This window comes from Haemaphysalis longicornis, unplaced genomic scaffold, assembly GCF_048455015.1.
Source record: "Haemaphysalis longicornis isolate Haplotype H1 unplaced genomic scaffold, Haemaphysalis longicornis Haplotype H1 scaffold_1, whole genome shotgun sequence".
Taxonomy (NCBI): domain Eukaryota; kingdom Metazoa; phylum Arthropoda; class Arachnida; order Ixodida; family Ixodidae; genus Haemaphysalis; species Haemaphysalis longicornis.
The window spans coordinates 379,037,838-379,054,381 of NW_027526203.1; the positions used below are offsets into that span (position 1 = coordinate 379,037,838).

The window sequence follows — 16,544 nt, forward strand, 5'->3', positions numbered from 1 at the left end:
AACTTGGACCGGGGGAGCTGACCACGGCGAACGAAACGCAAAGCGCACGGAACGCGGCCAAGCCAGAACACACGCAGGAAACCACTATTGGCGACATCCGCTCCCAATGCTGCTATCCGGACTTGGCCAGCGAATGTCACAACCACAGAAATCAACCTTGCCACAAGCAACAAATAACCCAGCGCGCGCCATTTAACCCTACCGGAACGTACGAGCTCTTTGGCACCCGCTGCTTCAGCCCGAATCCAGCGAGCGAACGACATTACACTCGTGCAGGTAGGTCCGTCAACGAGCAACGACACGGCCAGCGCTTGCGGCACGTCCTAGCGGGAACGTACAAGGTCGCCGGCACCCGCTGCTCCGATCGAGACTCACACCACAAACCCGACAAACCGCGAGCAAGCGGACTCGGGACGAACGGAATGCTTTCGAGCCTGCTTGTACGGGAGAGATAGCACCTTAGCATTCTCGAAACAATGGGCAAAGGAGGAGAGCTTGAGCGACGACACGAACACGGCAAGAACGCCAACGAATGAGCCCGATCCAGACGAAGGCATCGAACGCCCTACCGATGAAGTGACGCTTACGACGCCAAGGAATGTGGACCGAACGGACGAGACAGAACTACGCCCGCTTCCCCACCACAACGGTTTCACTTAAGAAGCAACCATGGCGAAAGCTAGCACGGAGCCGCAACAATTTTGACGATCCGCCCCGCCACCTTACGGCAACAACACGCCACCGCACACTAAACGGAAAGCCAACCGGCTCCCACATCATACGCAACGCACACCTCAATCGAAGCAACATCCCCAACGCGCCGAACTACGCCATCCCTGCTCACCGCAGCTCGCCAGCGGACAAAACGACCGTCTACGCTCCCACATGCATCAAGCACGCTACGAGCTACAGGGACAAGATCGGCGACGAAAGCGACGCGACTAACGCAACCCCGTAAACGCTGTCAATTTCAGGTCCGTTGAGGTGAATACCACTGCACACACATTAAAAACAAGCCGATTTGATATTCACCGAACCTCATCGAGACAAACGCCCTGTAACTAAGTTTCTAGTATCCGGGACCACACAAAAAAAAAAAAAACGCCAGCATCGAGCAACTGCGAATAAGGAGATAGTGATCTGGATACGAACGGACGTCCATCTACGCGGACACTTAATTGTGTCTGGGGATATTGAGTATTGAGTTGAGTATTTGTGAGTAGTACTCATGAATACAGATTGAGTACTCATGAGTACAGATGGAGTACTCATGAGTATTGTGAGTAGTACTCATGAATACAGATTCAGTACTCATGAGTATTGTGAGTAGTACTCATGAATACAGACTGAGTAATCGTGAGTATAGAAGATTGAGTACTCGTGAGTACTGATTGAGTACTCATGATTACAGATGGAGTACTCATGAGTACAGCCTGAGTATGAATACTGGTGAGGACAAATGAGTTTGAGTGCAAGTGAGTACGATTTCAAATGAGTATGTTATGAGTGAGTATGAGTGATTTTGAGAACAGACTAGCTTTTTGAGTCTGAGTTTGATTGAGTACAGCGTTAATGAAAAAAATTGTGATTGAGTTTGAGTTTTTTCTGTTCTGCCGACCTATGCCTGTAGCTTGATGCATTTTGACCCTCGCTCGAGCTGACTGAGGACGACAGTGCATACGAACTACCATTTCGCGCTGTACATGACGCGCCAATACTGTCAGTGCCGGCGTTTGCATGCAAAATGAATTCCAAAATGTTAATCGCGAATTATGGCCTATATGCTCACCCACCCACTCACTCACCTGAACTATAGTTGATGCAATGCACAAAAAAGCCTTTGAGCAGTCATGTTGGCACCTTTATTGAGAGCAACAGTACAACTTTTTCACAGCAAACAGCACACCACACGGGAGAGGGAGAAAATAGGAAAAGAAAAGTAGAGGAAAAAAGTTCATGGCACACGAACACAAGGAACCAGCAGCGGCGCGGTTCCGGCGGGTAAAGGGCGAGCTTGTACGACGTGTGTTTGGGGTGCCCGTAGCACGCCCACACGAAAGGAGAAACGCGGAGTTCACGACTTGCTCGCACGGAACCAGCGGCGGCGCGGTTCCGGTGGGTTAAGGACCAGCTTGAACGAAGTGTTCTTGTGGTACCACTCGCGGAAGGCGTCAAAGGAGTACCTGCAGTACAAAGGCGTAACCACCGTTAAGTTTCAAGTAATCTGGGGGCGAGTTTGCATGAACAATTGAGCTGTTAAGTACACACTTTACCCCACTCCATGAACATCATATTGCAAGCAATATGCGTTGAGAGCGCAAGAAAAGCGGTACGGAAAGTGCTGCATTGCTATTTTTTCACGTTGCAGAATAGTGTAGCATATAATTTTTGTTCACTGGAGAAACTAATACCAGCGTGCGCATCAAGCAGTTTATATAGTATTTTAGTCATACTACCACAATGTGCGGTTATTTAGTAGTACGGGCTAATGTCAAAGGCGAACTGCGCCCACGGAATGACAAATTATGTGGCATTTAAAACATTGTAGCCTGCAGTTTGTCGCCCGTAGCACGAACGAACCAAAACAATCGGTGAACAAAAGTCTATGACAACCGGCAGCCTCCAATTGAAGTAACAAAGAAAGCTGGGCGAGTTGGTAAGGGTTCATGGTAAAAGGAAGCGCGTCCTTTCTTCGCTCTTCCTTCCACCATGAGTCTAATTGGTCTGAGGCAAAATCAAATAGCGTGCTTGTTTAAAGCAAACGAGCTGCTTGCGAAGGTTTTTTCCCGATGCTATGTGCAAAAAAAAAAAAAAAACAAGGCAGGAGCTTTTCAGTTGCCTACGCTCGCTCGTATGCCTGTGAAAAATTGGCTTGATTACTCGATACATGCAGGTGAGCTTATGAAATCGCGGCAGTGCAATCTCGGACGCCGCACATTTATCAGCTAACCAGCTGTATTTCTGGTCAATAGGCAGTTGCCTGTGTTTCGACAACGTGTAAATGCCGAAATGTTTGTGCACTGAAGCACCAAGCAGGAAATAGCGATACGTGGTGGCTGACGCGGTATTTTGTATTAAAAGCCCGGGCCGACAGCCATTACACGGGAGCAGACTCTCCCTCCCATTGTGAAAGGTGACAGGCTACAGAATTGCCAGTGATGTCTGGAGGGACAAACCTCTGAAAAAGAAGCATGATACAGCTGCGAACGTTACGCGTCCGACATACAGCTGCGGTATAAATCCAGGACTAGTTAATGTCCACGCCTTCCGCATGTGTACCGTTGCTTTCAGTTCATGGTCGACCTTTGCCTGCTGGCTACAACCCTGCGGGAACCTTTCAGAAGATTCTAATTACGGCTTGGGTTTTTCAATGAACGGTTCATTTTGGTTCGGCACCGGGAGAATGAATGCTACGTGACGAGAGTGCGGAAGCGCCGCACCGTACACCTCTTTAGTCCACCGTAGAACACCTGGTGGTTAATTTTTAATGACCTATTTCACTGCCAATCATTACAACTATCACAAAAACCAATATCTTAGCATGACTGAACGGCCATGGGGCGCTCTTTGTCACGTGCACCACGTGGTACAGGGTATCGTTCTTGCTGCGGCGCCACAGTGCGATAGAGGTGCACACCGTTTAATCGAAGAGACACTTATGACTGAACGGCCATGGGGTGCTATTGGTCACGTGCACCACGTGGTGCAGCGTATCGTTCTTGCTGCGGCGCCACAGTGCGATAGAAGTGCACACCGTGTAATTGAAGAGACACTTACATGAAGCTCAGGAAGGGAAAGTAGTGCCACAGGACGTTCTGCACAGCCAAAAGGACCATCAGGAGAGCCGCAGTCTTGTCGCCCAGGCGCGTAGTCAGTCGAAGGGCGTAGAGCCAGGCCAGGGAGAAGATGAACGCAATGCTAGCAGAGAACACGGCTCCAAGGGCCAAGTAACCCAGCACATTTCGACGGGCCGTAGGATCACCCAGCAGACGCCAAAAAGGCTGTACGCAGGGAATGCACACACATCGTTGTAACATGCGTGCCACGTGAAGAGCCAAAGCGCACGCGCAAATTCACCGTGTGTCGTTGGGCAGCTAGCCCAAAGCAGGCGATTTTCGCGTGGGCTTTTCTAACGTGCACGACTACTCGACAAGCGACTGCCCAGTGGCTGCAGTGCCATGCCGACTGATGGTGAGCCTATGAGCGCAACAGCGCCCTTTCTCAAAGCCAAGTAAAATACAGCGAAGGAACATTATCTCACTCTTGTCTCATTTCATCTCGCCTCGTGATTGGCTGCCTGACGCGTTCGTTATTGGCGCCCTTTGATCTTCACTCCTTAATCTGGGGCAATACCCTAAGTCGTGTACGGTTCAAGGGTGTTCATTTTGAACGCATGCCGTACATTCTGAGCGAGGTCAGTGCACGCATATCGCAAAAAAATACACCAGTAACTCCTAGGGGCCGTTAATTATAACCTTTGCTGCCAGAAAAGTTAACAATGTCGTGCCCCAGCTCTCGTACCATATTCGGCCGCTTTCACTAGTTAGCCGCACGAAAAAGACGCTTTTGAAACGGGCATCACTCACTACCCTAGCTCTGTGGTGGCTGCAGAGGCTAAATCATTGTGCTGCTCAGCCTAAGGGCGCATGTTTGGCCTTTTTATGGGGGTCAAAAACGAAAACGCCAGTGTGTCGAATTCGGCGCTCGTCAAATATCCCCAGGTGGTCCGTAGCCCTCCTCTGTGGTGCGCCCCAAAACCAAGGTGTAGTTTCGTGCGTAAGTTTGGAGCAAACATCTCAGAATTTCGTCAAGCAGCTTCGCTTTGAAGACATGTTTTTTCATGCCGCGGTAGCTTAGCTCGTCGACACGTTTCTCGATGCCCAGGGCAGGGCCCCGCAAATACCGTTGAATACGGCCGAGGGTTATCTAACCAGTGCGTGCTTAGTATACCATGGCCGGAGTGGAGAGGCATTCGGAATGCCCGCATGCCTCCGGCCATGGTGCTACTAAAGAAATGGTGACAAAATTCATTTACCGTGATTGTTAAATTCGAGGGATTCTTTGGCTGACAAGGTAGAAATATAATCAGCCGGACTGCTGGAGCAGCCGAGGGAGGGTTAAATTTAGGGTTAAGTGACGTTAGGTTTAACGTGATACTTGCGTTAAGTAACAAGTCTAAGGTTAACTTACGTTAAACCTGAATATGGGCCTAACTAGGGCGAATGGCCAAGGCTCTCATTCAAGGTAAAACGGTGAAGGAAAGGACGCAAAGGGAAAAAAAGGAGGAAGGAAAAAGGCGAAGACGTCTTAAGTGTTTTGCGACATCATACACTCCGCAACATTAAAATCAGCAGCATAAAACTCGGCCAGAAGTAATGCTCATGCATTCCAACATCATAAGCCCCCTCCCCCGGCATTTCTGGCCGCTGCCTCCCGGGAAGCTTGTAGCCGTTGCGAAAGGGGGTGTATGCCCTACTTTCTCACACACGCGTGCACTGTAATGAGGACGCGAACTGCCTTTTGTGCCGCTCACAATCTCCATGTTACGGGGGAAGTACTGAACTCCGGTGCATTCTCCGTCGGTCACGCAGGCTGCCTGTCGAGCGCTACCTATTTTAGAGTCTATAGGAGGGGGCCGTAGTGTAGTCTGAATGTATGTGAATGCGTACGTTATCCGTTGTACAGCTATGAGGTGCGTCTTGAATCAGTTTAGAAAGCCATGGCAGTCAAGGACGCCATTGGATACATTTTTGTGTTAAAATAGAAATACAGTCGACTCAATAGGTAGAGCATCGCCCGCGTTATTTGAAGGTCGTGGGTTCGGATCCCACGCGGGGCACGAATTTCGCATTTTTCCCCTACAAAACACGCATGGTCTCAAATGCAAACTGCGCTGTCGTGCCTGCGTGGTTTTGATCAGATGCTTTTCATCCATGAACTTTCGCCCTGCTTTTAGTAAACGTCGCCCGCCTGCCAAACTGCTAGGACCATCTCAGAAACGCTTCAATTCCAAAAAACAGTATGTCTTTCTGAGAGCTCAGGGTTGGGCGTGGACGGAAGATTCCAGCGAAAGCGAGAAGTGAAGGCCACTGTTATGAGCAACCACTATAGCACAGACATTCTGAACTAGTCTGAGCGAACTGTAGCTTTTCCCTGTTGTCACCAATGGTCGGTTATATCAAAACAGCCTGCTTTCAGCGGCTGCAACTGCCGTCATTGTAACCAGCTCTCTCGAAGGGCCCTCTTCTCATACATAAATGTTGCTGCATTGAAAATTTTCTTTGCAGCAACACCCATGTATGAGAAGAGGACCCTTCGAGAGCTTATGTTCGCTGATCAATATATCAAACACCCGGTGGTGATTCATAAGGCACAACGCTCCTCAGTAGTAGCGGAATTTTAAAGGGCTCCAAACAGTGGGCTACGAAAACTAAAAGGTGCGATTGTAAGAAATTTCCATGAATTAATAGCTTAGAATAGCCCTTCAACCCAGGATTCCGTGTCTGGGCTGTGATCACTGATTGATTGATTGATCGATCGATTGATCGACCTACCGATCGATCGATTGATTGATTGATTGATTGATTTTGATTGATTGATTGACTGACTGATTGATTGATTGACTGACTGATCGGTCCATCGATCGGACAAGCGTTTATTGAGAAATGGGAAATGAGAAGCCAATGTGTCACTGCGAATAGCTAATATGGGTCACACACGCAAAAACTAACCTTATTCGCCTTGCGCAAGGCACCTCGAACCCCCCCCCCCCTACCCCCCCTCCCAGTCTACCTAATTGGTATAAAAAAGTGTCGAAAGCCCCCTTAGCCCACTTTCTGCAACGACAGGTATTCTGCTATGTCCCTAGACCGTTGTCGCACTATATAAGTTACCGAAGAGCATACAACCCATCTACTTCAGCTCGAAGCTGTTTTTACCCCCAGCGATGAACTCACCGTCTGGCAAGACGTATCGGCAGACCACAGAGGTTGCATTTGGACCTGGATACGGTAACGGGCGTACGACCTTGGCCGGTCTTCAGAGCACGATCCGCGGCCCGCGACTTATCGTTCACAATGCGTGTCAAAAATGAGCCACATTACTTTCCACTGCAGGAATATTTCCGCGCGTTCTGTCCTCGACAATTGCGCCCCTTCGCGCCAACATTAATTCATGCTCACTATAACTTTTGCGAACGCCGCTGATCCAGGCTATTCCGCACTTTTGGCTCCTCAGTCTAGTCACTCATTATCATCATTTTGGTATTCTAGGACAGTGGGATGGCTGTGCCGCTGCTGTGACGCTATTACACGTATATTTACCGCGGTGCTTATGCAGTATATCAAGCACACTGAGAAGTGCTATACATCTAACATCTTCGCACTACGTAGATGCTTGTGAAGTCGTTACATTTCCCCCTTACTCAGCCTGCAACAGTGGAGAGCGCGAAAATTGGAACGACAATGTAGTTTAGGTTCAGTTCGATTCCTACAGGCATTTGACAGCTGCGCTACAATGGTTTCCGTGTGTGAGACAACCCATTATGCGCTCGGAGTGCTCCCAGAGCGACTAGTAGCGAACTGCCATTCGAGCTGCTCAAGCGAACAATAGGGTTCTGGGTTCAATAAACATTTACCCTTCTGGCAATGGTAGTAACAAATCATCCGTTTACACCATTGCATTCACTAAGAAGCATTTCGACAGTAACCCGTTATAAAATTGTAGACGTTAACAAAGTTTTCACGAAAAGGCACGTTTTTGCGCATCCGTATCAATGCAAGGAAAGCTAACACCTTTTATCGTTCCACAGCCAAGCTTTGGGGAGGGTGGCCTGGTCGGAAAGAAGTGGTACGCCCATTTTAACTGATAGATCACAATTGACTGAGCTATTGAGCTCTAACAGCTTTATTCTGCATGCCGACAAAAGATTTGTTTAGATATAGAGCTAATTACAGCTGGTTTCCTTCCCGTTTCCTTCCAGTTTTTTCGTGACGCAAACAATCACGTCATCAACAGTGCGAGCAACGCCGAACGAGTGCTTGATGCTGACACAATGTGACCCTGTAAATTGCTGCCAGTTGGGAGCAAGTGTTGAAAATACGCGCGCCGTTGACCCGTGTTAATCCGAAACGTTGACGCGTGGCTTCGAAGCGTAACCGATTTCGCCTCTAATCTCGTGGATTTTGGCACTGGCTGTGTGTGCACGCTGGCAGCAGGAACGTACGATGTCGTTCACCATCACCCGCATAAAACTTGGCTGCATTTTTGGAATTTCATTGAGATCGAAATAACACTGAAACAAGCTCCGCCATGGCATTTCACCATTCACAATTTAAGTTAAGGGGGCGGCGACAAATGCTTTGACAATATTTTTAAATTTCTGCATCGTTAAGACCTGCTGCCTTGAGGGATATGTGTGTTCTATACACCATATAGGCGGAATTGTTCCATATCTCTTCTAGTTTGTAGTAGAAATGTGTATAGAGCATGTGTGTCGAAGCATAACTGAATAGGAACTTGAAACAGAGCTCGAAGCGTTTTTTACTGGAACAGAAAGGCACATTTTCTTAGTAAACTTGCGCACCTTTCTTAGTAATCTGCATATGCAGCGTCAGAAAACGCTGTGCCGTTTTCAGCCAGGGATGGTGTATCGCAAAAGCCGGAATACGGAGCCTGGTGGCGGTCGCACTCATCGTCTTTGACAACAATCTCCACTAATGCTTGTAGCCTTAAAGTAACGGTTAGTGACCAAACGGTTAAGGGAGTTAATGGGCGCTCAGCGGCGTCTGGTGCGTCCATCATTCACGGGGCAATGGTATCAAATTCGTCAATAGGTGCAAATAGGACACTCGTAACTATGTAGATACGCATAAATGCATGTGCCCATAGAGCTGGCGGTAACAAGATAACCTCAATAGTGACGAAATCCTCGCGGGGCGGACACTCATTTTGCCCTTTACATCTCCTGGTGACGACCAGTTCAGAGGTTAAGCAATATACCGTGGTACCATGTACTAACCCTAGCATCCGTAAAAGTGTTACGAGTGCGCACAGACAGCTTTCCAAAATTGCAGAAAATCGTAATTTTTCGTGTCTACAATTAAAAATACCAAGAAACTGCCGAGTGCTCGCACGGGAGCGCGGGTCTCGCGGCGACCGCCCAGCAGTAACAAAACCAAGAAAATGTGGAGCGCTCCTGTGTGCGTGCCTCGCGGCGACGGTTTGTCAAGCCAAGCACGCCCGCTTAGAGAGATTGGCCAAGATTTCAGCGACCCCCCGGCAGGTAAAAACAAAGAAAATGCCGAGCGCTCATGTGTGCGTGGCTCGCGACAACCACCCAGTGTCCCCGGCGCACGTTTGTCAAGCCAAGCATGCCCCCTCCCCCCCTCCCCCTTCCCCCCTCCTCCCTTCCCCCCCCCCCAAAAAAAATCCTGCGTAGCCGTAATCGTGGCAACACTTTCTGTGAATGAGAAACACACGTCATAGCTTACGCCCCTCCAAGGTGATGTCCAATGATTATCACTTCAAAAAAATGAAAGAATCACACTTACAGCAATAATGATTGAGTAAAACTCGTTGCGGCAGCGAAGAAGGAGCCAATCGGCTGCAATCGTGGACAGACCGTCTTGAAGGTCGGGAAGGTTGCGTACTGCTTCGCTACCTTCTTACGTGTGAGCTTTCGTCATTTTTTTTTCTTTTGGGTATTATGCGTAATTCTACCATATCTGACGCTCCCACGCTTCGTATCAGTGATATCGGAAGTTGCATGCTTGTGCAATTCTTTCTGTTCCTCCTATCGGCACGCACTATTGCATAAGAAAGCACGTGGCATAAATCGACGCGTATAAAAAAGCGAAACTTAAAGCGTAAGCCGCAGCTCAAACTATACTTCCGCAGCATTGACGTAGGATCAATGATTGAAATCAAGAGTTTGGACGGAAGCCCGCCTGGTCGGGGAAACGCATGACACCAATTAAAAACCGACACCGACAACGAGTGTTGTTTCGGCTCCCGTACGGGAGCCTTGTTCAGAAACTTTTTTTCGTTTTTATGAACATTCGTGGTTGGTGTCAGTTTTTAATTGGTGTCACAGGATCAATGATTTCGGAAGTCTGGCATCGGGTAAAACGGTGCTTGACAAGGGGTAGTAGTCTCGATACCCACTCGTTATGTTTTGAATGGGTTGCAGGGCATTAACATCGAATTGCTATGAAATGCATATGCGACTGCCCCAACGTAAAAAGCAGCGCGAAAAGGCGTAGAACGAGAAAAAAAAAAAAAAAACCCGAAAGCTCTTTTTCTTTGTCCACACGCACACACACTTTTTTACCGGTTTATTTGTCTTCTCGCCGTACACACTTTCGCGCTGTTTTTGTACTGGAGCGATTAACAGTAGGCCACAGTCCTTATATTAACGCGAATAGGCTACTTAAGACCGGCACACACTGAAAAATACCCAACAGATTATGCGTCCTAAACTGCTATGTTCGTGTGGTGCACTTTTCGTCCAGATTTTATTTTTTTTTTGCGCTGTGTTGATTTATATGATATGCTATATTCGCGATTCAGCTGAATCGGAACAAAAAAATATTTTAGTCTGAACGCGATCCCTAACTGAACGAGCATCTTTTTCGGTTCTAAACCGTGGTGATTCGCACACAGTTCATGTTCGAGATTTCGGCGCACGTTAAATATCCCCAGGGGGTCAGAATTAATCCGGAGCCCTTCGCTACGGCGCGCCTCATCGCCCGTGTATTGCTTTCGGGGGACCAAGTGATACCAATTTCCAAACGACACTGACGAGAGATAGCTTGTCGAGCGTTAGTTAACCTAGTTTCGGAATCCAGCGGAATCTGTGCAACGCACTGAGTGCATTCTAATGCCGACTGGAACGAGAAAAAAAAAAAGCGTTTCGTAGACGTGGCTGTACTCACTTTTGGCTCCTTGCGCACAGTGAACTGGAAGTGGCAAATTTGGCACTTGCCGTCGGCAGAGCGCGTGATCCATTGCTGAAGACACTCCTTGTGCACGTATCCAATGGTGCCTTAACGGGAAAGGAAAAACAGGAGATAATCTTGACGGAGAGAATAATAACGTTTGGTCCTGTCTTAAGTTATGCTGAATGGCTGATTCAAGCTTGCGCTCGTTTTTTGAAAGTGGGGGGGAGGGGGGAGGCACGTGACGGGGATTAAGGCGCTCATATACTCCTACAAACGCTTTGGAATGCCTGAATTTTCCGAAATTTAAAAGTTAACTGAGCTATGATAGGCGCCGTTGAAATGGCTAGAGGGCGAAGTAAAAGAGTTGCTTTTCGATTTAAAGAGGCTAAATTAAGTTCCTTATATATAGCAACTGCTAAACGACGACGAGGCTATTAGCGCGGTCTCCATTTTTTTCCCCTTCATCTTTGTAACCCCACCCTATGCGTCACCACTACTTCACTGCCCTACTCCCCGTTCTGGATGATTGTACCGTTTCTTGTCGCTTGAAGCGAGATAGTTTAATTAAAATCCCGGTTGACTATTAACTGGAATGGGATTGAATGATTAAGTTAGTGGTTATGCTATAGCATAGAGATGGCCAACGAAAGCTTTGCGAATGCGCAGTTATCATTAGCACTAATGAATAAATCTTATGAAAGTTGACTGCGGCCTGCAGTTGTGTAAAGAGAAAAGGGATGCGCATGGTCCCTTTCGTCTGGTTCGGTTAGCTTCATGCACAAACTCTCACAGAGATAATTGTGCTTGTTACAAGGTTGGAAGAGGTCCTGCGGACGCGTTAATGTAGAGGATGTACATGAGGATGTATTCAGGTACAATACCATGACATTTTTGATTGAATGATTGATTGATTGATTGATTAATTGATTGGTTGATTGATTGATTGATTGATTGATTGATTGATTGATTGATTGATTGATTGATTGATTGATTGATTGATTGATTGATTGATTGATTGATTGATTGATTGATTGATTGATTGATTGATTGATGCGGAAATAACTGTACAGTGGAGCATAACAAAAATTCTGTCTATTTGAAGGTCGTCGCACTGTAGTATTGCATCGTGGTATTTGGCCCATGACTAATGGACAGGAATACAAAAACGTCTGTTCAACCTAATCCTCTCTCCTGCAATCTCGCTCCATGGTTCACCGAAAAAATTAGTCATAATTAGTCCCGTTGGCATTTGGCAAGGCTGCTTCTTTGGTACCGCCATGGCGCTCCATTTTTCAGGCCTTACATTAATTACCCTCTGCCAGCCGAGTCCCAACAACGGCATCCGACAACGGCATCCGTTATTGCTTTAGTCGGCAATGACCGCGGGGTGAAGAGACCGATGGAGCCGCGGGAGTATGCATGATGCTCCATCTGTCTGTCTCGTGACAGCTACCCTGCTTAGAGTCAATCGGAACTAGAACTCGCCTCACCGCCAGGACTAGCAATGCTTAAAATGCCGCGTGCGTCTGTACTAGAAAATCTACTTGACTGCCCCTTAAGATAAAAAATAGGGTATCTCACCACCTGCTTATTTTTCGGCCCACATTCAGCACCGATTTAAAAGTTGACGTATACCGAGCTGCCGAACCACTCTGCGTTCAAATTGTTTGTACACAAGACAGCCAGAGACTGAAACGACTTAATTTTCCCAATGTCTGTGCACCTTACTCCGTTTGATCTGCTGGAATATTAAAATAAACATATCGATCCGATCGATCCGATCGATCGATCGATCGATCGATCAATCAATCAATCAATCAATCAATCAATCAATCAATCAATCAATCAATCAATCAATCAATCAATCAATCAATCAATCAATCAATCAATCAATCGACCAACCAACCAATCAATCAATCAATCAATCAATCAATCAATCAATCAATCAATCAATCAATCAATCAATCAATCGACCAATCATTCAATCAATCAATCGATAAATCAATCAATCAATCGATAAATCAATCAATCAATCGACCAATCATTCAATCAATGAATCAATCAATTGAACAATCATTCAATCAATGAGTAAGTAAGTCAACACAAGGGAGTCACATATTTCGCCTACATCAATGCCAGTTACAACTGGTCACTAAAACAAGCCTGGCTTTTCTTTTACCGAATTTAATCTATATTTTGTTGTGATCATTAAATACAAATAAATGAATAAATGAATACATAATAGGTTCATATATATAGCGCGCATATTTTATATTTGTTTGAATCATTGAATACACCATGAATCTAACGAACGGGCCGAAGGCAGTTGCCGTTTAACCTTTGTTTCATCCCATTCACGTATCGGCCGCAAAATATTACCGTAACATTGGTGTACAATGACTACGCACAGTTCGATGAAATACGAGCCGAAACACGCTGGCTACCGAATACCGATATAATTAGAATGTTCTACAACGTTTAATAAGTATTCTAGCAATAACCTGAGACCGGTTTGGGGTATGCGTACCACGATGTTCCGCCCACCGCGTGTTCACGCGCTCCGGTCCCTGGCGCGTGAGCAAGCAGCTGGTTCGAGAGGCCATGTTGCCCCCGCGGCCAGCGGCCTGACTCGTACCCGCTTCAGCAATGATCTTTTTAATCAAAATTATTTATTACCCGCAGGGTTCTAATATCGTGATTGAAAATTTGCTTTAATAATAAAATTCCCATTGAAAACCTGTGGGGTAATCAAAAATGTTTTCAGCTCAGCCGCCAGTGCACTAATACGTCGCTTTATAAGCCAGCCGTAAAAGCAGTAAGACCGCGGGATCAGTTGATGGTTGGGGCTCTTACGTGGAACCTTACAAGCTCACGAGTTAGGCATACACAAAAAAAAAAAAAAAAATCGGGCTTTATAAACTGATGCGTCGTTATTTCATGGCTGGGCTCTTTACCGTCCCTCGAAGTTACCACCCCTCAAACGCTCTGGTAATTTACCCGTATGACGACTAGGGCTGTAATAGGGCTGTTCGATCGCGCGTGCGATCGAACGGCCGAACTGGTACACGTGTACCAAAGAGAACGGCCGGGGTCTCGACCCAGCGGGGCGCACTACTTACCACGGCAGTGGCAGGGTTTGAGGAGCGGACGCTTGTCCTCCCCGAAGAAGCAGATGCGGCACACGGCCGACTCCTCGCTGCTGATGCTCACCGAATCGACCGGGCTCCCCGGGGCGCCTTCCTCGTCCTCTTCATCCCAGGTATGGTTATCCCCGCTGCCGGCGTCACCGGTCGAGGAGCCGCCCGCGTCCGAGGAGGCGGTAGACTCGTCGCTCGACGAGGAGGAGTACTCCTCTATCTCGTCAAAGCCGACCGTGAGCCGAGTGTCGGCCGGGGCCTTCGGGGCAGGGATAGCTTCCTCCCTAGGGGGCAGCCTTTCGCCCGACGCCACTGGTTCCACGTCCACCACAAGGGTCACGGACTCGCCGCGGCTGCTCATCGTGCTTCTCAAACAGCCAGGCCTGCGCTCCTCTGGGTACTCTCGATCAGGCCAGGTCCGAGCTGCCCGCCGCTGGAGCACGTAGTGAATGCTTCAGCGCGCCTAGGCCAACTGAACTCCGAACGCTCTGGAACGCGCTGGTGCACCCGCTGTCACGCGCCACGTGGACACGGCGTCTTCTTTTTCTTCGCCGGGGTGGAGCAAAGAAGAAAAATGCGCGTTTGTTCGATACGACCGCCTTTCTGCTTCTATAGGCATGAAAAAAGTACGGAGGGAACACTCTTAAGGCGAAAGCCTTAGATCTGTATGTCGCATGGAAAGCACGATGTACAAAAAAAATAAGTTCGCTGTGAGGTACACAGAATCGTTCAAAAAAGTTGAACTTGCGCGAGCCGGTGAGCGTGAGCTGGGGATCGCGCGCCAGGAAAGGGCTCGAGCCGTGGACCGTGAGCCCGGGATCGCGCACCACACCTGGGAAGGGAAACAGCAGTGCTGGTGGAGGGTTAGAAGAGGTCTCCGAGAAAGGGCGAAGCAGCGCGGCCCGGGAAACGAGAAGAGCTGCGCCAAAGGAGGGGAGGCCGCTGTATACGGATCCGCTGTCCTCCTGGTGATGGCGAGCGTGCTGAACGAGTTTCTCAGGGTACTGACCAAGGGGATAGTCACGGGGTGACGAGTGCTGCCGCAAAGTTTAGCTGAAAGTTCAAGAGCACATCAACAGAAGTCCTATAACTAGGCTTTTACCTTCACATTCTAAGACGTTTAAGCTAAGGATCCCCTGTAATTTTAAAGTGATGCATTTTTATAGCGATGAAGCTGGCTGAGATCGGGGCTTTTACTCCTGCTTGGTGCTGCCACGTCATAAAAGACGACGAAAAGAAAGTGTTAGAAGGCAGGAAGACGACGAAAAGAAAGTGTTCGTTCGTTCCTTTGCGGATTTTTCTTTGTCAGGCCGCTATTGCGTGTGATGATGATGATGATGAGGACGACGAGGACGATGGTGACAACGAAGACGACAATGATAATGATGATGATGCTGCCGATGTTTTTAGCTTGTAGCCACGAGGGGGATTGCCAGGGCTAAATCACTGACAGTAGTCCGATTGGACCTTAAAAGATTAATTTATTTTCCAGGGAAAAGAAAAGGGCGTGAAATGAAAGTACTATAATTAGAACCAGAATTTCCCAATAATTACGGTTTAATAGGAATTCCAATGACCTGTAGCAAAAAGATAAACTTGAATACAATAACCAATATTCGTTTTTTGCGTAACCCAAATTTGTTTCCTCTAAAGATAAGCGGGATGGAAAGCGTCAGCCCCATACGCTCAATCGGCTCTTTCAATAGCACCCATCAAGCTGCTGCCGAAAACCGGTGGCAGCGGAGAAAAAAAAAGTTAGATTGTTTCTGGTACCTAGCACCGATATGGATGTCATAGCTTTTCTTTTTCTCTTCCGTTCCATTGGTTAATTTTTATCCACCAGCTCCAACCAGAGAGTAGCAGAGTTGTTTTTACCGCTCTTCAATACGTGGTTGTGGATACGTGCCGATTATCGCCGTCGTCGTGTTGTTGTTGTTGTTGTTGTTGCGCCTTTAGATATGGCACATACCCAATCAGGGGATCGGCCAATCAACAGAGGAAGGTTAAAATGAATAGAATTCTTATCTAATCACGAGACGCTTAGGAAAGATAATTTAGACCGGTTGGAAAGAGTTTTGAAAAAAAAAAAAAAAAACAACTGGAAAATCAAAGCGAGGGTGACCAATCGCAATCATACAGAGAATCGTTTGAAATTTTCAATGTAGCGCAGGAGGGCAGAGCATACATCCCGGCGGCAGAACCCCGTTTCGGATGCCCCGAACGATAGTATAGCCGGCACTGTTAGGGATATTCCCAAACTGTAAAGCGGCACCTCCAGGGACTGACGTCTCAGTCGGGAAAAACGTCGGCATGTTAAAAGTTAGTGTTCGACAGACTCGTCTTCGTTGCAATAGCTGCACAGAGCTGTTGGCGCCAGACGAGACCTGTGTAAGTACCTATTTAACTGGGGTACTCGACAACGTAAGGCTGTAATAACCACCTCTAAGTTGCGTGAAGGGCACCATTC

The 16,544-nt window shown here is 47.7% G+C and overlaps 1 protein-coding gene across 1 annotated transcript; it reads right to left on the reverse strand.

Annotated features, from left to right (window-relative positions):
- Window positions 1-1,898: 1,898 nt before the first annotated feature.
- On the reverse strand, window positions 1,899-14,697 carry LOC144171770 (E3 ubiquitin-protein ligase MARCHF2-like). The gene is made up of 4 exons (XM_077700990.1): window positions 14,060-14,697; window positions 10,935-11,044; window positions 3,778-4,001; window positions 1,899-2,183 (listed from the first exon to the last, which is right to left on the reverse strand). Exons 1-4 carry the CDS (start codon window positions 14,436-14,438, stop codon window positions 2,075-2,077), a joined length of 822 nt encoding a protein of 273 aa, XP_077557116.1. The 5' UTR covers window positions 14,439-14,697; the 3' UTR covers window positions 1,899-2,074.
- Window positions 14,698-16,544: the final 1,847 nt, after the last annotated feature.

Bases quoted from the DNA above. Each gene is read 5' to 3' on its own strand.
- LOC144171770 (XM_077700990.1), bottom strand. From the start codon at position 14,438: ATGAGCAGCCGCGGCGAGTCCGTGACCCTTGTGGTGGACGTGGAACCA. The intron at 4,002-10,934 runs GTGAGTACAGCC...CCCTGCGTACAG, and splicing joins CTGTGCGCAAGGAGCCAAAA to CCTTTTTGGCGTCTGCTGGG. The intron at 2,184-3,777 runs GTAAGTGTCTCT...TTTGTACTGCAG, and splicing joins TTTCCCTTCCTGAGCTTCAT to GTACTCCTTTGACGCCTTCC.